Source organism: Drosophila suzukii, chromosome 3, assembly GCF_043229965.1.
Source record: "Drosophila suzukii chromosome 3, CBGP_Dsuzu_IsoJpt1.0, whole genome shotgun sequence".
Taxonomy (NCBI): domain Eukaryota; kingdom Metazoa; phylum Arthropoda; class Insecta; order Diptera; family Drosophilidae; genus Drosophila; species Drosophila suzukii.
Window position 1 is genome coordinate 89,332,962 of NC_092082.1, and position 21,289 is coordinate 89,354,250.

At 41.3% G+C, this 21,289-nt stretch overlaps 4 protein-coding genes and 2 non-coding genes across 16 annotated transcripts in view; 3 read left to right on the forward strand and 3 right to left on the reverse strand.

The window, feature by feature from the left end:
• Window positions 1–373: 373 nt before the first annotated feature.
• Window positions 374–2,100, forward strand: LOC108016140 (uridine phosphorylase 1). Of its 6 annotated transcripts, none has more exons than XM_017082752.4 (7): window positions 374–476; window positions 739–857; window positions 911–1,034; window positions 1,089–1,430; window positions 1,489–1,630; window positions 1,688–1,881; window positions 1,932–2,100. In XM_017082752.4, exons 2-7 carry the CDS (start codon window positions 847–849, stop codon window positions 2,019–2,021), a joined length of 903 nt encoding a protein of 300 aa, XP_016938241.4. In that variant the 5' UTR covers window positions 374–476; window positions 739–846; the 3' UTR covers window positions 2,022–2,100. The 6 variants fall into 6 exon arrangements, 5 of the variants coding, with proteins under 5 accessions (XP_016938241.4, XP_070852036.1, XP_070852035.1 ...); XM_070995935.1 differs by having other exon boundaries at window positions 996–1,034; XM_070995934.1 differs by lacking the exon at window positions 374–476 and having other exon boundaries at window positions 628–857; window positions 911–1,037; window positions 1,092–1,430.
• On the reverse strand, window positions 2,001–3,817 carry Spag1 (Spag1 axonemal dynein assembly factor). 2 transcript variants are annotated; one of them, XM_065865337.2, is made up of 5 exons: window positions 3,462–3,817; window positions 2,953–3,394; window positions 2,769–2,896; window positions 2,576–2,703; window positions 2,001–2,514 (listed from the first exon to the last, which is right to left on the reverse strand). In XM_065865337.2, the coding sequence occupies exons 1-5, from the start codon at window positions 3,694–3,696 to the stop codon at window positions 2,098–2,100; spliced, it is 1,350 nt and encodes a 449-aa protein (XP_065721409.2). In that variant the 5' UTR covers window positions 3,697–3,817; the 3' UTR covers window positions 2,001–2,097. The 2 variants fall into 2 exon arrangements, with proteins under 2 accessions (XP_065721409.2, XP_036675540.3); XM_036819645.3 differs by having other exon boundaries at window positions 2,953–3,368; window positions 3,424–3,814.
• Window positions 3,818–4,273: 456 nt separating this feature from the next.
• TRNAQ-UUG (transfer RNA glutamine (anticodon UUG)) lies at window positions 4,274–4,345 on the forward strand. Its single transcript has one exon. It is a non-coding gene; the product is annotated as a tRNA-Gln (tRNA).
• Window positions 4,346–4,521: 176 nt separating this feature from the next.
• TRNAQ-UUG (transfer RNA glutamine (anticodon UUG)) lies at window positions 4,522–4,593 on the forward strand. The gene has a single exon. It is a non-coding gene; the product is annotated as a tRNA-Gln (tRNA).
• Window positions 4,594–4,704: 111 nt separating this feature from the next.
• On the reverse strand, window positions 4,705–6,544 carry LOC108016143 (uncharacterized). Its single transcript, XM_017082758.4, has 6 exons — window positions 6,440–6,544; window positions 6,064–6,265; window positions 5,873–6,009; window positions 5,752–5,808; window positions 5,376–5,691; window positions 4,705–5,321 (listed from the first exon to the last, which is right to left on the reverse strand). Coding segments are annotated over exons 1-6 (1,290 nt in total). The 5' UTR covers window positions 6,441–6,544; the 3' UTR covers window positions 4,705–4,744.
• A 292-nt stretch (window positions 6,545–6,836) lies between these two features.
• The window catches only part of LOC108016115 (aminopeptidase N), a 48,193-nt gene continuing 33,740 nt past the window's right edge, over window positions 6,837–21,289 (reverse strand). For 3 of the 5 annotated variants that reach the window (XM_036819410.3, XM_036819409.3, XM_065865436.2), the window contains 9 exons: window positions 13,826–14,009; window positions 13,184–13,510; window positions 10,281–10,646; window positions 8,793–10,223; window positions 8,606–8,729; window positions 8,354–8,544; window positions 8,122–8,289; window positions 7,915–8,058; window positions 6,837–7,858 (listed from right to left, as the gene is read on the reverse strand). In XM_036819410.3, the coding sequence (XP_036675305.3) occupies window positions 7,603–7,858; window positions 7,915–8,058; window positions 8,122–8,289; window positions 8,354–8,544; window positions 8,606–8,729; window positions 8,793–10,223; window positions 10,281–10,646; window positions 13,184–13,510; window positions 13,826–14,009 (3,191 nt within the window). In that variant the 3' untranslated portion in view covers window positions 6,837–7,602. Of the gene's footprint in view, window positions 7,859–7,914; window positions 8,059–8,121; window positions 8,290–8,353; window positions 8,545–8,605; window positions 8,730–8,792; window positions 10,224–10,280; window positions 10,647–13,183; window positions 13,511–13,825; window positions 14,010–16,584; window positions 16,906–21,289 lie in introns of all 5 variants that reach the window. The other 2 variants (XM_036819407.3, XM_070995955.1) reach the window with 1 other exon arrangement.

Below are 21,289 nucleotides of genomic sequence, written 5' to 3' on the forward strand. Positions count from 1 at the left end.
TGGTAACATTTGGATTTTAACAAATGCTACAATGTATTTAAGATATTAAGGGTATAGTGTGTACCCGATATGTGAGCATACTACAGTAGCCATGTAGCAAAGGAAGTTAAATGCAGTCATGGCACACACTCAGAGAAAAGACCAGGTATTTCGACTTTGAAGAACTTTTTCAGCACGAGCGTTCTTAAATGGCTGTTTGTACTTCATTTTAGCAAGTTTTTTCCTGAGTGTAGGACTTCGCTCTTAAAAAGAAGAACATTTAAACTTATTTTAAAAGAAAAAAACGATTTAAAATGGAATACCCTTCCTAAAAAAACGCAAAAATAGGTGGGTTTCACTTGATAACACTGCACATTATATACCAGATAGCTGCAGCGACGTCGAGACAGTTGCATTGGCGATCGCAAAAATATTGTACATTTAAGTAGTTTCCCTGCACTCGGAGTGAAAAGATCGCACGCCTTTTCAGTAAAGAGGTACAGCATAGCAAAGAAAAATATAAAAGTGCAATTTATACTATAGATGGGTGCATATATACGACACACCCCAGTGGCGGATCCAAAATTTGCTTGTAGGGCATATAAAAAAAATTTGTTGAGGAGAAATCAAAAATGTTTGAGTAAGTCGAGTGGAGAACACATATTTGCAATATATGGGAGTATTCTTATTTATTTTTTTCTAAAGACTAAAAATAAGTTTTTAAAAAGATGTGGTAAAAATAAACATAAATATTTCTAGGCCAATCATAAGAATGCTTAGATGTAAACTAGCGAAAAAATTGGTTTAAGTTAATATTATCAGACTTAAATTCTTGCTTAAAATAAAGTACCAAGGAATCAGCTCAAAATGTCGAAAACGTAAGTTCAAGCTGCTGTAAAATTAAAAAGCCATTTTAATAAAACATATTCAGTATTCCAAAATTGGCTAATCCCAATTTGGATACGATGCCATCGGACTTTTTGTACCACTTGGATATTAATGTGCCAAATACCCAGGATACTAGTGATATTCAGCAGAGATTCGGCGATGTCAGGGTGAGAAAATGATAAATAAATCAACTGTATTCGACTACTTGGGGACTTTTTCAGATCGTCTGCACGGGTGGAACTGCATCTCGAATGCGGGAGTTGGCTCTATACATGCGGAAGGTATTGGGAGTGTCAGACCCGAGTGATCCGGTGGACTTGTGCGAGCGCGGCCATCGCTATGCCATATACAAGGTGGGTCCGGTACTGTGCGTTAGTCACGGGGTTGGATCCTCCACTTTTAGCGTTGTGCTTCACGAGCTGCTCATGCTGGTCAAGTATGCCCGGTGCCAGGATTCCATCTTTCTGCGAATCGGCACCTGCGGCGGACTGGGAGTGCCACCTGGTACAGTGGTGGTCACCAAGGATGCATTTAATGGTCTGCTGCGCAACGAACATGAGATCGTAGGTAATAAAATAACAAATTTTGAAGACAACATATAAATCCCTTTTGTTTTATCAGGCTATTCTTGGAAAACTTGTGGTACGACCAGCTCAGTTTTCTGAAGACGTGATCAGAAATGTAATGGAGTATGGTGCCGATCCTAAAGACGGGTTTCAGACCATAAGTGCCAACACAATGGGAACAGATTGCTTTTACGAGGGTGAGTGATACTGTGTTCTCAAACCAGTGATGCCCAATGAGAAGTTTATTGACCTAGGTCAGGGACGCACCGACGGAGCGATTTGCGAGTACACTGAGAAGGACAAGATGGACTTTCTGCAGAAGTGCCATGATATGGGAATCCGAAACATCGAGATGGAGGCTAGCATGTTTGCCTCAGTAACCAAAAAAGTGGGAGTCAAGGCCGGGGATGTTTGTGTGACCCTGGTTAATCGCCTTGAAGGGGATCAGGTAACGGAAAATGTAAATATTGTGGCAGGCTAAAACCATTTTCTCCCCAGGTCACCATCACAATGGACCAGAAGCACGAATTCGAGCAGCGGCCCTTCCTGGTGGTTGGCCGCTATGTGAAGAAACTACTGCAGCAGTGACTCTGCGATCATTTATTTGTACTAATGCACACCTTTACAGTCATAATAAAGCCCTTCAGCTAAGCAGGGAAGATCTTTAGATCTCTTGGATTAGCAGCTTATTGTTAGTGTTGATGTTGTCCTGGGGCAAACGCAAAATTGACTCTTGTGGGTTTGGAGGAAGTGGGGGCTTCTGGGGAGCTCCGCCCTTGGGAGCTTGGAACTTATTGCCCAGGGCCTCGGCGGCTGAAACTAATTTGCTTTTAACCATGCGATTTGGTTTAATTAACTCGGCTAGATCGTAATCCTTAGGGGGTGGAGCACTTGCAGTTTTAGCCAGCTGTTTCTTGGACTCGGAAGTCTTCAGTTCAGGCGGATCTATCTCCTCAATCATCAAACGTGTGGCACTGGCAGGAGCCACCTCGCCCAGCAGAGAAGTTAGCTTCTCCACGGACTTCTTGGCAGTCACATTATCTGGCTCCAGTTCTAGCACATTTTTGTACATTGACAGGGACTAAGACAGGGTAACTCTTTTAGTTTATACTTAAAAGGGAAAAGTTCCGTAAAGGTATCACCTCAAGTTGTTTTCCATCGGCATTAAGAGCATCTGCCATGCGGAGATGGGCCTTCACATTCTTTGGATCCAGCTGCAAACAAGCCTGACAATCAGATATGGCTGAAAAGTACTTCTTTAATTTGATATCTGTTAGGAAGAAGATAATAATTGATTTATTATTTCAAGTTTTAATAATATGAGTGACTACTTACGAGATACAGCGCGATTGTTGTAAGCATGTACTGCGTTTTCAGGATCATAAAGAATTGCACAGTTGTATTCTTCAATGGCATTATCATATTCCTTGGCTTTGAAGCACTCATTTCCTTTTAGACGGTGTCTTTAGGAAAAGTGTACATTTAAGCGATATGATAAGAAACACTCTAGAATAACTACCTCTCTGCGAGTTGTTCCCTCTCCATTTGGCTTAGGTTCTTCAGCTGTGTTTGAAGGCGTTCATACAGGGAGGCCTTTTCGTTTTTCAACTCATCCTCGGTAGCCAATTTCCGGTGAGTAGAAACCTTCTGCTCGGCCAGCTCCTTGCTGCGTTCCTCATCCAGATCCATGCGCAGGATCTCCTCATCGGGATCGTACTTATCCCATTTACGGTAATCCGTTGATTTAATCCTATCATCTTTGATCTTTGCCTTGGGCGGAGAGGTTGCCTTTGCCGCAGGCTTTGAGGTCTCAGTTTTCTGTTTTTCCAAATCGATTTTGGAAAGTTTGCGTACCGAGGGAAGATCCAACTTCTGCTTAGATTTCTTCAGCTCGTTCAAAGCACTGTCCTTCGATTTAACAGCCTCAGTCCAATCCTTAAATTGTCTCATAAAGTCTATGCCTATTTCAAAGAGAGATTTAAAAACCTACCAGGATGGGTTTGAGTTCATTTTTGTCCAAGACATTACTGTGCTTAATCTGCTCCTCGTAGCGAAATAATCTACTATCTGGTTTCAGTTCTTTAAGCTTCTCCTCCGAACATCGTAGCAAATCAGGGTAAAATCCTTCTTGTCCCGACCGCAGGATTTGCACAATCTTCTCCATTTCCCGACCATTTGTACACTTTTCCACGTAGGCAAAGTCCAAATGGTGCAAGGGTATGTTATATTTTTCCAATAAAGATTTCTTATTGTCGTTTTCCATTATTTCGGCTTTGCTCTATGAAATAAATATATAACAACTGCTTAAGGTTTTCTAATTTCTCTTGTGTATATCGATCAAGCAAAAAAATGCCGGCTTGCTAGGCAACAAAAGTATGAATTTTTTACAGGTCGTTGATATGAGAGGGAATTTATGAAAGAAAAAACGTTGGTATGGCCCTCAAAATTATGATAAGATTAAGAAGGCCTCTTTAGTCTTTATATTGCTGATTATGACTCACTAAAAATATGTGCATTAGTGCAACGACATGGCAAATGAAAACACATTTCGAAACTGCGTTGTTTTTAAATTGGACTTGATCCCTACAAAAACGCTGCCTAAAACAAGAAATACGTTCCTCCTTTCTGTATTCTCCTATTTTTATAATAAATCTAACTTTATAGTAAATCTTGCCCCGAATTATTTGGCATGGAATTAAATTTAATTACAAAAGAAAAGAAATAATACCCAATTTAATAGCTTCCCTTCCAACTCTTCCACCCCTCAAAAAACCACCCTAGAACAACAAAAAGTGTACCCGCAGCAGAAAAGTGTGTTTTAGCAGCAGGCATCGTATCAAGGTTCTATGGTGTAATGGTTAGCACTCTGGACTTTGAATCCAGCGATCCGAGTTCAAATCTCGGTAGAACCTGCATCTATAATTCTTTTTTGTTTTTTTTTAATATGTTCTTTTATAAGAAACCATTTTTATATTAACTTATTCCAAAAATACATAATCTTTTCAAATTATCTCAGCCAAAAGCATGGTTTTCGTTGACTTTGTTGGGCTAGAGGTTCATATTTTGTTTTGCGCCAGCCTGACAACGCGGTTCTATGGTGTAATGGTTAGCACTCTGGACTTTGAATCCAGCGATCCGAGTTCAAATCTCGGTAGAACCTAAAATTTTTTTTTTTGAGGAACATTTATTTTGGCAATTTTTTTTTAATATAAAAATATTTTAAAGCTAATAAAATTGACAACTTAATGGCGATTCAAAATATATAATACACTTTTTATGGAAAATAACATTTGTGTTTATTTGGTCAATTACTAGTTTTTATTAAGTTCATTTTGTTTAATTTGAAGGCCACAAATAATATTGTATATTTGGCGCTTAGCTTCAATTAGCAAATCATCATTCAAGACGGCCAACTCTTTTGTTACAAATTTACTGAAATCATCAGCCGCTTTTAGTTTTTCCAAAGGCGGCGATGCCAATGGCTTGATCGCTTCTTCTTGGTCCAAAATCTCAATAGACACTTGGCAGTTCCTCGGATCAGATTCAACCATGGAAAATTCTATGCTGGATTCGGGAGAGCTGGGCCGAGTACTACCGTCGAATTGATTGACAACAGAGTCGTTCGAGTTCGAGGGATTGGTAGATATTTCTGGCTCAATACTAACGTCGATTTGTTTGACAACAGAGTCTGTAGAAGTCGGTGGATTGCTACAGGTCTCGGGTTCTGTTTCTTTTGGTTCCATTTCTTTAAACCACTCTGAGTCTTCTTCGGAACTGCTGCTGTCGGAAGAATTTTGAAGCTTTCTGAAATCTATAGGACTCAGGATCCGAGATATTTTGGAATAATGAATCCACTCTGATTTGTCTCCCACAGTATGTTGATGAGTTCTGCAATGATTCCCGATAAATTATAGAAATTTAAATGGATTTGATGGCTATTACCTGAAGGAGCGCGTAAGTGATTCCGTTTTGGACTTTATATCGTTTGGCGATATATGAATACCAAGCTCCTGAAGGTCACGATGCATATCCTTGTAAACATCCATTTTCGTCCTATCGCTTTGTAAATCAGCTGCATACTTTTCCCAGACATCAACAAATCGGCTTTCGTCCTCCGACCGCCAAACTCTTCGAGACTTGACTCTAACGTTGCTGATGTTACTAAATCTTCGCCTTACCCTCTTGGGCTTAGGGTTTTCCTCGTCGCTAAAAAGGTGCACCGAACTTTCGTCCAGAAAAACAGTGTTAAATTTTCCCTCTATAAGAAAATTAATATCATTATGAGAACTCAAGATTGATAAAATTTAAGTTTTCGAACCGTATTCGCTCTGGGTTTGTGAGCCTTCGTCCATATAAACAGAGGAACGAGTGGTGCCTTAAAAAACATTACAAGATCGTGGTTAGTTTGAATGAAATAAAGGGATTGCGAAACTTCTTACGGGAGGTTTTTGGTGGCTGCGTATAGTCCTTCCATTCCGTATCCTTGGTGTCTTTGCTAGAACCGTCTACTATGAGTGCCATTGTGTCAAAGTGTTTCCAGGAAGTTGATTGGTCTTCGTTGTCCGAGTACAACAAACTGAAATCTTGGAAATAATCAAGCCGATTCTCCATTTGACAGAAGTATACTGACGTGTAATATTTTCGCTTTAATGTCTCCATTTTGGACTTGATTCCTTGGGCGTTGATTTCCAAGCCAACTTCCCGATAGTACAGTTCCAGCTCCGAGTAGATGTAAGTCAGTTTCCTGCCGGTTGCAAAAAGATGCAAGTTGTGCAACCAGATGTCGATGAATCTGTCCTCCTCGGATGGCGTCCACTTCCGCCTGGAGAGCACTAGATGGAAATATGTAGTTTAAGTACAGTTCAGATAGTAATACATCCATGAAACACATGGTATCTCAAGATCAAAAATGGTCTTATATCTATCCAGACTCTTGGTTATTGGTATGATTTGAGTATAACTATTAATTAAATGTAGTTTTATAAATTCATAAAGCGTTTACTTACTTTTAATTGAAATTTTTGGGATTGTTTACGATTTAAAATTATTTTTTTGATAGTGAGACCGTGCTTTGATAGGCAAATAACCCATGAAAACATTGTACAGGGTTGCCATTGACCTAAAAAAATATCTAAATGCCCCAAATATGTATTTTTAGTGGTCTTAAGAATTTGTTGTGACAGAAATAATAAAACCAACAAATTAGCATTTCAAAAAGTTCAACGAGGAATATGTGGCACATATTTTAAAGTCCCAGTTCAGTATGACCGAAGTAGGCAATCCTGAAAATCCAATATGGCTGTCAAGCCAGGGACACATCAACTGTGGCATTCAAATTCTTCTCCCGCCAAATTCAAAACTCCTCTAGAAAACACATACCCAAATAAAATAGATAGTTTTGAATAAAATTACGTAAATACATATTTATTTAAATGTTAAGTGTAAGCTTTAAAACTTATTTACATGGTTGTGCAGCAGTGATACAAGTAATTCCGTGTGGGGTTTTACAAAATACATAATAGGTACTCGTTTATTAATAAATATATTTGTGTGTATGTGTGTGTACTACCTTGCTCAAGCAAACATTTTAAACCATGCATTAAGGACACTCAGTTTCAATATTCTAAGCCCGAAGCTTAACCTTCTTCCGTTTACTTCCCATGGCCTTTAAACATCTTGATTGGATCGACTACAAAATAGATTTTTGGTTCTCTTAGTGCTAGATTGATACACTTAGGATCTAGGGTGCGAACATAAAGTACCTGACAATCATACGTATGGGTATTACAGATTTTACACAAGCAGCATTAGATATTTTGTGGCAGATATATTGTATTGGGTTCTAAAACTGATGCCTAAAGTGATGAATGAGAGTTATTCGATCTATGTATTTTCCGGTTTCTTTCTATTTTTTAATAGGAACGTTGCAGAGCAAGCCAAGAAGCAGAAGAAGCGCGACTTACAAATAAATAAATATACAATTGCAAAAAGTAATCGGTTACCTAAACTATGCTGGCTAACTTACACGTTTATATCACTTTTCGCAAATAATTCGTTTCATTAAAAATAATTTGAGGCCTTTGCACGAATACAAATAAGGGTAACTAAATCGCGTTTTTTGGTTGAAATCAATTTGAATTGTCTGTCCCCCATTCCCATTGTGGATCATCTAGAAGATGTTGATCTGGAACTCGCTGACGATGCCCTCGAGGAAGTTCTTGAGGCTGTGGTAAGAGTGGCTGCGCCAGTAGATATTATTGTTGACCTGCTCCAGGGCCAAATCGATGGCCGATTCCACGGCCTTCAGTCCCAATTTGCGGCAGGTGGCGGCCAAGTCCAGGAGCTGGTGCTTGTGGTAGTCCTTGTTCATGTAGATGGTCAGCGACTTGATCATCTCGGACAGAGTGGAGAAGCCATCGCCATAGCTAATGGGTAACATTCCTTAATTTATGTGTTCATAATATTTTTAGTTAAAACTTACTATTCGGCAATCTCCTTAATGTTGCTCTGCAGGAAGTCAAAGGCTATCTCATGACCAATGGCATTGGAGGCCACTGCCCGGAAGGCCAAGGCTCCATCTTGTTTCAGTATGCCCGATGTGGGATTGATGGTCATATTGAGGTACCTATGAGATGGTATGGCATACATTAATCCTATATACTTGGAATTTGGTTAGTTAAGAACTCACTTGGACAGCAGCCAGGGTTTGGTGGTGCAGCCCAGCGAGGTCAGTATCTCCTCCTTTTCCGAAGCACTCGTGGTGGACTTGTACTGCTTGTAGGCGAAGTACCATTCCGGTGAAGAGCCCTCTGCCAGAGATGTGCAGTAAATCACGGACTTCAGGTTTGGCTTTATGCTAGGGGATTAAAAAAAACCTTTAACATAAGTTTCTCTATATTTTTTTGGTATACGAAACTTACGGATTCTTTTTGGCATCGCGCATCCACTCGCGGAACTTCATCTGGGCCACTTGGGTGCAGCGATCGTAGTTAAATTTGCAGGCAAAATAGGCCACCAAAGCTCGGTGTTTAAGTTGCAAATGGGACTCATTGTCTGGCTCGTTTAAGCCATAATGATCGAAGGCGGGACGTACAATGAACTTCATAAAGGCCTGTTAAAAAATAAAATAAAATAGGTCACTCTAAGAGGTAAAAGTCTTTATAAAATCCTACCCTAAAGGTCTCGAAGGCAGGCTCCCTCTTGAGGTTGTAAATGAGATAGTTGAGACCAGGTTTGGCGGCACTCCAAAGCAACTCATCATCCACAGAAGTGAACAGCTCCATAAGGAAGGTCAATCTGTAAGCATCCATGGTGACTAAAACGTTTTTCATATAATATGTTAAAATTTTATAAACTCACGGTATATCATAAGTGAGATACTCCGCCTGCGACAGATGCAGTGCATCATCCAGCAACTGGGCTCTTGTGATCCTGGGCAGAGTGCTAAAGTTCTTCTTAAGCGCCAGCCAGGAGGTCATATCGTAGTTGACCCGATAGTAGCCCTGACGGTTGAGATTCAGATAGATCACGTTATCGCTGTTGCTGTTGTGCGTGAAGACATTGCCCACGATGAGCTCTCCCTCATCTTGGCTCCTCATCCAATGGGATGGTATATTGTCACCCTTGCGCAGCTCATCGGTTTCGAAGGTGATGGGGATGAACCAGCTGCTCTGGTCCGCTGGGTTCTTCGAGGGCAGCAGGTACCGCTGCTGGCTCAGGATGAGATCAGCACCACGTCGCTCCACATTGACCACCGGATAGCCCGGCTGCGTGATCCACGAGTCCATGATCTGCTTGACACTCAGATCCTTGGGCAAAGTGCCCTGCTCTTGACCATGGTGGGTGAGTATGGCCCACAGCTCATCGCGGTCCATATTCCCGTAGGCGAACTTCTTGAGCAGATCCCGAGTGGCTGCGCGGAAGGCCACATCGCCCACAATCGAATTGAGCATGCGCAGCAGGATGGTGCCCTTGGAGTAGCTAATTGGATCGAAGATGCGCCTTACATCGTTGGTTGTGCGCACATCGAAGGATATGGCATGCGAGGTGTTATCGGCATCGTGCTCCATCGACTCCTTGAACTCCAGCGTGGTCAGAGTGTCCATGATCTGAAACTCTGGGTGGGAGTGCTCCAAGGCCTTATAGCTCATATAGCAGGCGAATCCCTCCTTCAGCCAGAGATCATCCCACCACTTCGGAGTCACCAGGTTGCCAAACCACTGATGGGCCAGTTCGTGGGCAATGATCTGGGCCACATACTGCATGTGCTCGGAGGAGGAGGCCAGCTCCTGGTCCTCGGGCACAAGAAGAGCTGAGTCCCGGAAGGTAATCAGTCCCCAGTTCTCCATGGCAGCGAATCCAAAGTCTGGCACCGACACCAGATCGATCTTGGGCAGCTTGTTCTTCACGCCGAAGAAATCCTCGTAATAGGGCAGGAACTTTCGTACCATCTTATAGGCATAGTTGGTCATATCTATAAATTGTGGTCTCGTCCAGATCTCCACTCGGGGCGTCATTTCGCTGTCCAGAGCGGCAAATCGGGAATCCACCATATTGGACACAATGAAAGCCACTAGATATGTGGGCATCTTGGGTGTGACCAAAAAGTCATCCCTCACATAACCCCGGCGATAGCGACTAGTGTGGGATTTGGGCATGTTGGACAGGGCCATCTTGTACTGGAGGTTCCTAACTATGCTGACTGAAAAGTTGGCCTTCATATCGGGACGATCGAAGCAGGGAAAGGCGCGACGGGCATCGATGGGCGAGAACTGGGTGCTGATCATCCATCTTAAAAGAGGGGGGAGTTGTAAGTAGGGTTTCTATTACTTGGGGTTATTAACTTACTCTTCTTTATTGGTATCCGGATTGATGTAGCTGGTCTTGTAGACGCCCTGCAGAGTGTCCGTCACCTGGCTGATGAAATCCAGACTAAGCTGCAGCTTCAACTGGGTTTCCCCTGAATAGGCCTTATCCAAACTGATCACAAAGGTGGCATTATCCTCTCCATAGTCACTATCAAACTCCAGCTCTTGCTCCTCATTAGCCGTCTTATTTGGCAGGGCACGGATCACCCGGACATTGGAGATACTGACATTGTGCACATCCAGAACAATGGGCTCCCAGCTGGTCACCTTGGACACATCCCTCTCAATCTCGATGGTCAGGCTGCCGTTACTGATAGATGTCTCCGCACTGGGCTCAATCAGCAGGCTGCAAGAAGAGGGGTATCATTAAGAAGGTATCATATAGTAGGTAGCATCTAGTAGGTATAGTATCATAAAAATAGATCGGGAAATGCCAGAGCAAACATCCGTTTGCAGGTGAAATGCGATGCAAATGCAAAAGGCTGCCAAAAATGTCAGGTCGGCCCCATCAAAAGTGCCAATCAATCAATCACTCGCCAAGAGGGCAAATTAGTGGGGACCGCATCCAAACATGTGTTTGGCACCCATTCGGGGGCATGCAATCCAATCCAATCTGCCTCGAACTTCGGACGTCGCCATTAGTCCCGGATGGCGGCAAATGAAATGCATGCCACCATGAGCCGCATCAGCAATCAAATCAAAGCAAACTGAAGCTGAATAATTTTTCAGATAAGTATAATGAATTAATAATGCTCTATGGTTAGTCAAGATAATTGTTAAACAATTTGCATCTTTAAAAAAACACCTGGAAGGTTGTACTGCATTTTATCGACATGAAAAGAGCCATACAAAAATAAAATATATACGTGCCCAGAGGTTCGAACACTCTTCTAATAATAACATTTTAGAACATAAATAAATTCTTTATAGACACATGAGTTAAAGTCTTGTGGCTTTTACTCGTAAACTAAGCGATTTGGAACATAATATTTTTATAATGATAGTGTACTATAGATAATAGTCTTTAGATTTTCTAATGGGCCAATAACTATCAATCAATATAAAGTCATTGTATCTAACCCTTTATTTCCCTCATTACTATTTAATTTCAATAATATCTTAAGTAGTTGACTAACCCGTGGGCTTAGAGTATTCCTAATAGATTGAATATCAATTCCCCCGGCTCGTTCTCTCACACGAATGCCAAGAATGCCGCAGACCCGCTGGCAGATGCAGCCAGTTGTGGCCCCATCCTCAATCCTCCATCCTCCAATCTCCAATTCCCGATCCTCCGACTCCCAACCCCTGGCCAATCTGGAATCCCCTGGGTGCGGGCTTTGCGCCTAGTTGCAATTAATTGCGGCGATTGCGATTGGCTTACAGTGCGTGTGTGTGCTGGGGGGCAACCAGGAAGCGCGCTTCGAAATAGTATCTCCCAGATACAGATACCGGTCAACACTGTTTGCTTTGATCGCCAGCTGCAAAATCACTTGCCATCGATCCGCTCGAGTGGCGAAACTGTGCTGCACTTGCCGCCATCCATCAAGAATCGACTTCTGGATTTCCCCTGAACTTTTTTTTGAGGCTGCGTGCGGTGCTCAAATTAATGTCCAGCTTGGGCTTTCTGTGTCAATTATATTAATGCATGCGCATCTTCATTGGGCAAGGAATATCTTTCTATCTACCCATCTATTTGGCGCATTATGTCATGCCGACTGTCGGCGTGCGTGAATTCTTTCTTCAGATCTGTGCCGCATCTTTTGTGTGAAGTGAAGCATGACCGATGGTTGGAGGATGGTATGGTATAGGTATGGCCGACTGGCCATCTCCTGCGGTGGCCTAAACAACTTGTTAGCCCGCTTTCAAGTGGCTGGCTGTCCACTTTGTTACACGGCGACTACTGAACTGCAACGGCTCAATCCTTGACCCACTTTTGGGCCATAGAAATAGAAAAGTAAACGTGCACTCGCGACCCCAGAAAGTGACGTCAATGGGGTTGACTTGGGGCGGATGCCAGTGGAGAAGTTTTCCAAGGATAAAGATAAAGATAAGGGAAGCCTCGGCGGCTGTGTAGCAGTATTTATGAGATGGGATTGGAAAAGTTGGCCCTATTAGCATGTATTTCCATTTTATTATTACTCCTTTAGAATCACTACATTTAAGAGCTTCTTTAAACGAGCAAGTGAATCTCCTATGAAACTGAATATAATTCTAATAAAATATTCCATAGTAGATACATTATCTATTGATTTTAAAGATTTTGTATATATCGAAAAATGTATATAAATGTGTTAGTTAGGAAATACGCTATTATCTTGTCTTTTGACTGTTAGAAAATAATTATAATTGTAATTTAATAGTGCCTAGTGAAACTAATTGCTTTAGTTAATACAATACAGAAAATGGTTTAAATGCATAATGGAGTTACATTATCAGCAGACCCTTTTTGAAATGTTGTGATGGCTTTTTCAAATCGTTTGACAGCTGTATCCCAATTATCTTGTTAAACGATTAAGTTATCATACTAAAACCTCTGACGGGCTTTTCTCTTAGCTTGTCAAAACACATCTTGATAGAAGCGTTTTAGTCTAACAAATTGGTCTAGGTTTCCATCAAGTGTCTGCGGGACAAGAGTTAGAACTAGATCGATTCCGGCATTTGCAGCGACAGCAAAATAAGAAAAGAGTCGGAAATGCTGAAAAATCTGAGTGAGCAATTTAAGTGTCAGCTGCAAATGCATCTTTGTGGAAATTGAAATGCGAGCATGCAAAGCAATTTGAACGGAATTAAGGGGGTTTCAGCGCGTGTTTCGCTTTAGTTTTCATTAAGAGCAATTGGTATCCTAAGTGGTAAAGTAGTAAAGTGGTAAAGTGCTGGGCTTACCTATAGTGAAGTGGCCGCCATCCTTCGTAGAGTTTGATTGGACGATTTGTGGGCTTGGTGGTGTTGTCCTCAACATCCTCGACAGGTGGCTCCACCAGCGGAATGTCACCCACTTTGGGATCCACCGGCTTTATTTCGGGCTCCCCACTTGTGGTGGGCGGGGCCAAGGCTGTGGTAGTCGTTGTGGTTGTTGTTGAAGTGGACGTGGGCGTAGGTGTCGGAGTGGGCGTGGCCATGTCCAAGGGCGCCGGAGAATTCAGGCTCACCCATCCCGCCGTTTGGATGGGAGTCGCATTTACCTCTGTGTGATCGACGGCGGTGATGCAACTGAAAAGACAAGGATACAAATCAGTTTTGGGTTTGTTTCATGCAAAGTGCTCGGGTCACACCCAATTCTCATTTATGTATACTCTCTGACCCTTCCACACCTCAAAATGCTCCAAAGGAAACGCATAAACTGCTTTCACTTTCCAAAATGAGGTCATGTCGCCTTCGACTGCCAATTAGCACGCTTGCCAAAACGTTTAGCAGAAATGCAAAACGGAACCGCGAACCACAAAAAACAAATACCCGACCAAACTTAATAGGTAAACCACTCCCAAATACGTATATTTGATTTGGATCGGGTTCACTATTACTCACCTGGGAGTCGCCTCCTTGGGCGGGAATCCCTGCCTCGTCACAAAATAGGTAATCACTATGGTGAAAAGTAGGGCCAGAACTGTTATGAAGGCAGCGATGATCAGGCAGGCTTTGGAAACATAAACCCCCGATGGAGCTCCGTTGAAAACATATTTTTGGCCATTTTTGGTCTTGAGCTGACCTCCTGGAAAATAAAAGACGGTAATTTGTTTAATTATTGTGTTTTTAACGGAAAGAATGAGATAATAATGCAGGGTTTGCAGAATAATATAATATAATCTATGTTCTGAGAAGTATCTTACAAACACCTTCAAACCTATTTGAAAATTGGAAAGTTTGAAAAGTCATAAATCATGATATTTTATTTTGTTTCGTGATATATATGTTTCCCCCAAAGAACGAGAGAAAGAACCAACTCTATAAGCTGTCTGAAATTATAACACCCCCATATACATATATCTATAATTTTACAGCTGAGCCATAAAGTTTATGCTTTGTCCAATAATTGATTGTTTTCACTGCATTCAATATTTGTTTATAGATCTTTGCATCGAATTATTGTTTCGAAATGCCTGGGATGCCAATGCATTATGTGCATACATTCCTTGCATGTAAACAATTGATGGCAACATCAAACTGATTTATAGCATAATTTAGACAAGAGTCGAGTGCTTCGAACTACAGAAAGTTAGCGGGCCACTTAGACAAGTGTCGAGAACGACATGTGGAAAGCCTATACTCCGGAATTCCCTATCTCCCCGCTGATTTTCTGGCCTAAACCGATCGTTAAATTCGCTCTTTATGGCGAAAAATGAACTCGAGTTAAAATTAATGTTCAGCTCATTTTAAAGGGCAAAACAGTCTGTTAAACAAACCAAGAAGTACCAAAGTAGTTGGGCCTGGGCCAAAATGCATGTTAACAGTGGGTCATAAAAGTTGACAGACAGACAGATTATGGAATGAAATAAAAATCAGAGTTTAAAGCGAAAATTTTTTTTTTTTAATGACAGCTTAAGATAATGTAAGGTTGGCATTAAAAATTGTATTTTCAATATTGATAATATAAATTCCAAAAAATAAGTAAACAAAATTTTTAATCTTAGTACGTGATATGTAAATAAAAACAAGTTACGTATACGTATTCTTATAAGAATTGCATCATTTTACTCGAGAGAAAAATGTATTCTTCCTGGTATTCTTATCTGAAAACTTTGCGATAAACATAAATGCCAGATCATCAGATAAGAAAAGCACCGTGATCGCGATAAGCAAAAATTCGTACATACACTGGGCACTGCGGAAGTAGATAACTAAAGCTCTTTAAGACCTTATCAGACGATATTTCTATGTTGAGTGCTCGGACTTTCTGCACTCACTGTTTCCCCTGTTTTCCCCGAACGGGAGCAGAAACAGAAGCACGTGCTGGGAATTTTCAATTACCCGATTACCATTTCTCGCTGGCCTTCACCGAAGGAGGCCTCAAAACTCTTTTATGATGTGTGCGCATGGCACTTTTATAGGAAAGGCATCGGTATGTCAGTGAACCATCGCTATCTGGTTTTAATTAAATTTCACTAAGAGGCCAACCGTGTTTCGTGGAAAGGTTGCGGTAACTTTCTAACATATACTTTCCGATTTTCCACCATTTCCACCTGTTGCAATGTATCTGCAGTTCATCTCAAGGGGCCAACATCTGCGCCAAGAAATGCTCCCCATTACGGACCGGCATCCTCCTCCTTCTTTGATCTTCGACCACGGTGGTGCGATGGAATTTATGTGGTGCAGCCGAAAATAAAAAAATCCAACTGCACCACCTGCAGCTGCGCCCTGATTAGACGGGGCACACGCATCTCGTGCTCGACTGATAAATCAGTTGTCAAGAACTATAACTCAGTGATAGCAACGCCCTGAAAGCTTTTTCCCAGTCTTTCGTTTTCTGTGCATTTATTTATTACATGTTTGTTTGGTTGTACCTCATGGTTGTGGGAGGTGGAAAAAATCTCATTTTGATGAACACATGATGAACCTCAATTTCCGCTTTAGAGGGTGCACCGTGTGAGTTGCTTCATTAGCAGCGGGGGTCCAACACTTCCCTGTCATAGACATAGATACCCACCTCCAAAATTATTCCCATCCCAAATGTCAGTTTAATATTCATAAGTCGAAGTTTAAGTAGCGTCAAACGATAATAAAACATTCAAATTAAGTTGGGTCGCCACTTTTTGTTGAATGAAGTGAAATTGTGTGGGCGCAAGCGTGAGGCGCCTTTAAAACTGGGGAACGCCCACGGGCGGGATTTGGGCCAGTTCGACTTTAATGTGGGAATGCCGAACTCGTAAAAACTAACGAATATGGTTAATGAAAATGCTAATTCGGTTTGATTAAAAGTTGGGATCATCTGGAACGATCTTAATACAAAATGTTCCTTGTATGTTGGGAACCAATATAAACACTATTAAACCTTACCCTATAAAGTCTTTAACACTCTGATTTTCTTGATTTCGATTTGCCTAAATTTCTTTATGTGTTTTTCTAGTAATGTATTTACTTTTTAGGATTTGAAAAAACAGAAATAGATCAAAAAAGAAAAAAAAAATAGATAGATAAAAAGAGAAATAGTTCTTTAAGAACACTATAAAAGAGATTATACTATAATATAACCAATGTAAATCCAAAATTTAACCATGAATTTAAGATTTTTTAAACTTTAAAAGTATTAAATCATTTAAGATCGAATTTCTTATTATTTTGAAACATACCCAAAAATCTGTCCTTTGATATGTAATCGAAATGGAAACGTTTTCTTATATTTTTCGTGTCGTCGAATCTAAAATTACGCAACTTGGCAACGAATCCCTGGAGAGGACCTCCAGAAACCGCCGCAGCAGATCCTGCCGATGACGAAGGACCTGGTGGTGATGATAATGGAGCCGAAGCGGATGCAGATGCGTTTTTGGATGTGGTGGCTGCGGCGGCCGAGGTCGGAGTGCCGGCTGGTGATGTTGATGTGGTGGTGGGCGCGTATATTGCAGATGCCATTAATGGTATTTGCAGTTTGGGATTGGTATAGGATATGATGGCTGCATTAGACGAGAAGGAGTAGAAGAAAAAACAGAGAGCAAGCTGAATTTCAAGCCAAATGAATTTGAAAGCAAGGTGAAATGGTTGGAAATGATGATCATACAATATTATTATTAGCGTGTGATGAGCGTGTCCAATGTGAATGCGAAATGATTTAGAAAAAAAGAACATGAAAATGCGGGGTAGGAAATTAAAAGCAAAAGTAAATACGTGGTACATATGTGCGGGTGAAATCGAATTGCTGGCAATCTAATTAAAAGGCATTTAATCAAATTGACGCCACCGCAGATGAGGGGGAAAAATGGGTATTGGGTCTGAGATTGGGCAATGAGAATGCGTTCAGTGGCACGTGTCGCTGCAGGGGGCTGGTCCTATTTTTCATGTAAGCCCCCCTGAATTTCCCCATTTGATTTTCTTTCGCTTTGTTATTTACCAGCGATGCGTGAGCGTAAATTACACAGAGGCGATTTGCCGATTGCCGGCGCCAAATGTTTGAAATATCGCTAAAAATACACAAGCCGAAACAAACGCACATTTGCAGCTTGTTCATGCAGTTCTGTGAGTGTGTGTCGGCACCTCGGTGTTATTCAACTTTGGCAGATCGGCTGCTGCTATAATTAGCCATAAGGAAATTTTAATTCCCGAATGATTTTTGCACATTTATAGAAATAACAAGACGAGAACAATGCCAGTCAAAAGTGCTTCCGAGTAGTCTATGTGTTGATACCCTCCAGGTGGCCACAGGAGTGGTTCAATAAATATCCGCATTGTAAATCACGACTGATAAATGGGTTGTAAAATAATGGTGTTGTATGCGGTAGTGTCGAAGAAAAACATTTTTTCAAGCTTATGAAGTACCTAAAGACTTTTGATAGGATTTTAGATAGATTTTCAGCTAAAATTAATAAAAATTTCTTTGACACCCCGCCAATAATTCACTATATAATCACAAAAATCCCAACATATAAATCCCGGAAAGTGCCAATATCGTCGAACAGACCCCATTTATAATATTCTGTTAGCACTTTCTGGTCTTGAAAAAAAAGTCTGTTGCCTTAATAATGCCGACTGCCCAGCCAAAAACCGCCATATGAATCATCGAATCAGTTGATCACTCAAACGAAACCGAAAGCCCGACCAACACCTCTAGGGGAACCTCTGGAACCCCAGACCCTTTCCCATCGAGTAGTTTTATTATACTGGTTCTGGTTTGGCTTGGGTTGCTTTTGCTTTTTCGCTGCGTTGTTCGACGAAATCGAACATGAACCTAACTCATAAAACTTAAATGCGGCAACTGTTTGCATTTCGCACACACACACCAGATCGTTTTACTCGACATTACTTTTATTTTGTGGGCTCGAGTTACAGAGGGGGTACTACTCCATATCTTAATGACTCAATCATGCGTTAAATGCCAAAACATCACAAACACTTTCGTACACATGTAGACGCTAACCAGAGTTCAATAGCAGCAATAACAAAAATTTGATTACCCGACTTTGAACTTGGGGAAGTGATTGGGCGAAATAGAAGTACGCACGTGTAGTGTTCTCTTAAGACATATCAAGTGTTTACTATTTTTAATGAGACCAGTTATTTTTATTAATTACCTAATGTTGGAAATTATGTTTTTCTAATATTCCGAGAAGAAACATTTTTAAAGGGAATCTAGATCCTAATGGAATTGTTTTATTTCACCCAAATTCTATACTTTATCAGTCCCTATGGAATTGATAATTATTTGAATTATTCAAATATATATATATATATCAGCCCCAGGGGACTGATGTATTTCGATTGAGGGTAATAAATGCCAGCTGTCTTAGACTCGTACAACAAAAGTTACGTTCTGAAAGACCCAAACAGCGGTGCATAAATTCTTATCGCTACGCTGACATTTAATTGGAAGAAATGGCCACATTTACGTCATCAAACTACTGTGACTGTGACTTTCTTCTTCCATCAAGGGCCCAAACACAATGCTGCGGACCTGGTATCTTATCGGGTTCATCGAAATCACAGGCAGCCAAATAACAAACGTTTCTTTTTTTCCTACGGCCTGTTATTTTCGTTAATTGTATATGTTGGGTAGGTTAGCCCTCCTCTTCGAACCTCCATGCAGTGCAATTCAATTGGATACGTTCGTTGTCTGTGTCATATTTAATGATAACCCATTTCCCCAAAGGGGAACGAGGTATGTGGGTTATGTAAACAACTTCTGGTCATGCTTACAAGTGAATTTCTTTCAGCGGGCTCCAAACAAAGATGACCGAACTGCGATAGCCCAGTACTGAGGAATCCCTTTTCACGCTCTTTTCCAAGAGGGTCCGAAACTGGGTTGAGCCATTTTTTAATGCTCGCCATGTGTCAGGGATCTGTTGGCAGCTTTTTGCATTTCCTTTTTGTTTAATTGACCTAGTTGCTCTACAAGGAAGTCTTCTCCTGACACTTTCAGCATTAATTACCATCTGAAAGGAGGAGTCTGCATATCTCTGCAGAAAAATCAAAACACATGGCTTGCGGCAGGAAAAATGTTATATAGGTCAGAACAACATATGTGCAGTACAAGATCGAAGCTGACACCCCGAGGCATATTTTTACAAGACCACCAAGATATTATGTCACATACAAAGTCGCGTTAGACTTTAATTGGCCACCACTTAAGTTGCAAAAAAAACAGAAAACATTGTATGGGGGTTTTTTCGATTCTTTATTTTATACTTTCCGCTCGTATTTTTTATTGTTTTGCAGAGGCAGCCAAAATGTCTGGCTCTAACAATAACAAATGTTAACCCGCTCGCCTCGCATTGTCAATTGCTGAATGTTTACAAAGGCGAGAAGAGGGCGAAAAACTGATCCAATCGGCCCCGAGTTTAGTGAACTCCATGGAACAGAACGTGTCGAGGAACTCCAATGGAGCTCTATTGCCATTGCTTTTATTTTTCCCCATTTCTCCCCATTTTGCATGCCTCTAATGAACCATTCAGCCAATGATTAAAGGGAGTGGTGGTGGGCCCCCGGGAAAAATTCTGCGGAAACGTCAGCATAACTCATGGAACTCCAATTGCCAATGTTGCATGCGCAGAGGTAATAAACAATTCACTTCTTGTCGCATCCACAAAAAACTCTCATCTAAGAAAGCCCACAATGCCCAATGTTTATTCGACTTCTATCTTGGTGGGCATTAGCTTTGACGCCTCGACAAAATGTTGTTTACTTCTGGACGAGCTTGACCTAATGCGTTTGCTTTGATTTCAGCCGCTGCGGCTTGATTTCGTTGAATTGCAGAGAGTTTTCTGTTTTTTATCGGGAAAGGAAAGCAAACACATGAAAGTGAAACATGACATTAACATAACCCGCCTGAAAGCCCGATTTTTGTGTTTTTTAATATTCAATATTTTCCAGTTGCAAAAGGGAGCTGCTAATGAAGTTGTGCCAGACAGTGCAGTTAATTATGCGGCGACTGGAAGCCAAGTTCCAGATGTGTTGGTCCCCTCTGGGTCACATTTCCGGTGCAGAGGAGAAAAAACCAAAAACCAGTCGCACTATTTGCAGTTACCCAACGGTAGCCAAAAGGGGATGGGGAAAGAATTACCTCCCGACATAATTATAATTGTGTAGCCCTCCCCCTTGATGAGAAAAGCCGTCCAACACATTGTATCAACATGCGAGTTGGGTATCTCAACAGAACTTGCCACCTCTGCACCTCAAAAAGGCACCGGAATCTCAAGATCTCTGGAAGATGGTAGGGGTACGACAACATTTGGCATCCAAATAACTCGTCTGCGACAAATAAGCCTTGAGATTTAAATGTTTTTCTTCGGCTCTGGCAGAGTGTTGGGCTTTTGTTTGTGATTTATCATCAACTGCCGTTGACACCCTTACCGCAAGTGGGCGTGGCAGCAGAGCATTCGCCACGCCACTTCATGCCCCACGAGTCGTGCAACTCGAAATGCAATTCGCTTCAGTAAACCAATTACCATAAGATTACCATTATGACCAAGCAAAACGAACGATTTTGCAGGCCCAGATCAAGTGGCTGTGGAATATGAAGAAAAGACTGAGATATGAATAGGTTTTGGAAAGTGAGGAAACCTTAAATGTGCCTAAAAAAGTTTTCCTTCACCTTTAAGATACAGTAGTACAGTAAAGCTATTATTTAGTCTTACAAATCTTAAGGAATATTCCCTTATTTTTTTAGAACGGTTGGTAACTGTTCATGCTGCTCCGAATATAGTTTTAAAATTCAAAGCACTAATCTTTAGAAATCAATAAAATCGCAAATGCCGATCGAAATTCAACTCACACACGCTGTCCAAAGTTTACCCATCAGGTTATCAACTTTACACCTGGGTCTATTATGCCGGGCCCAACCTTCCCGAG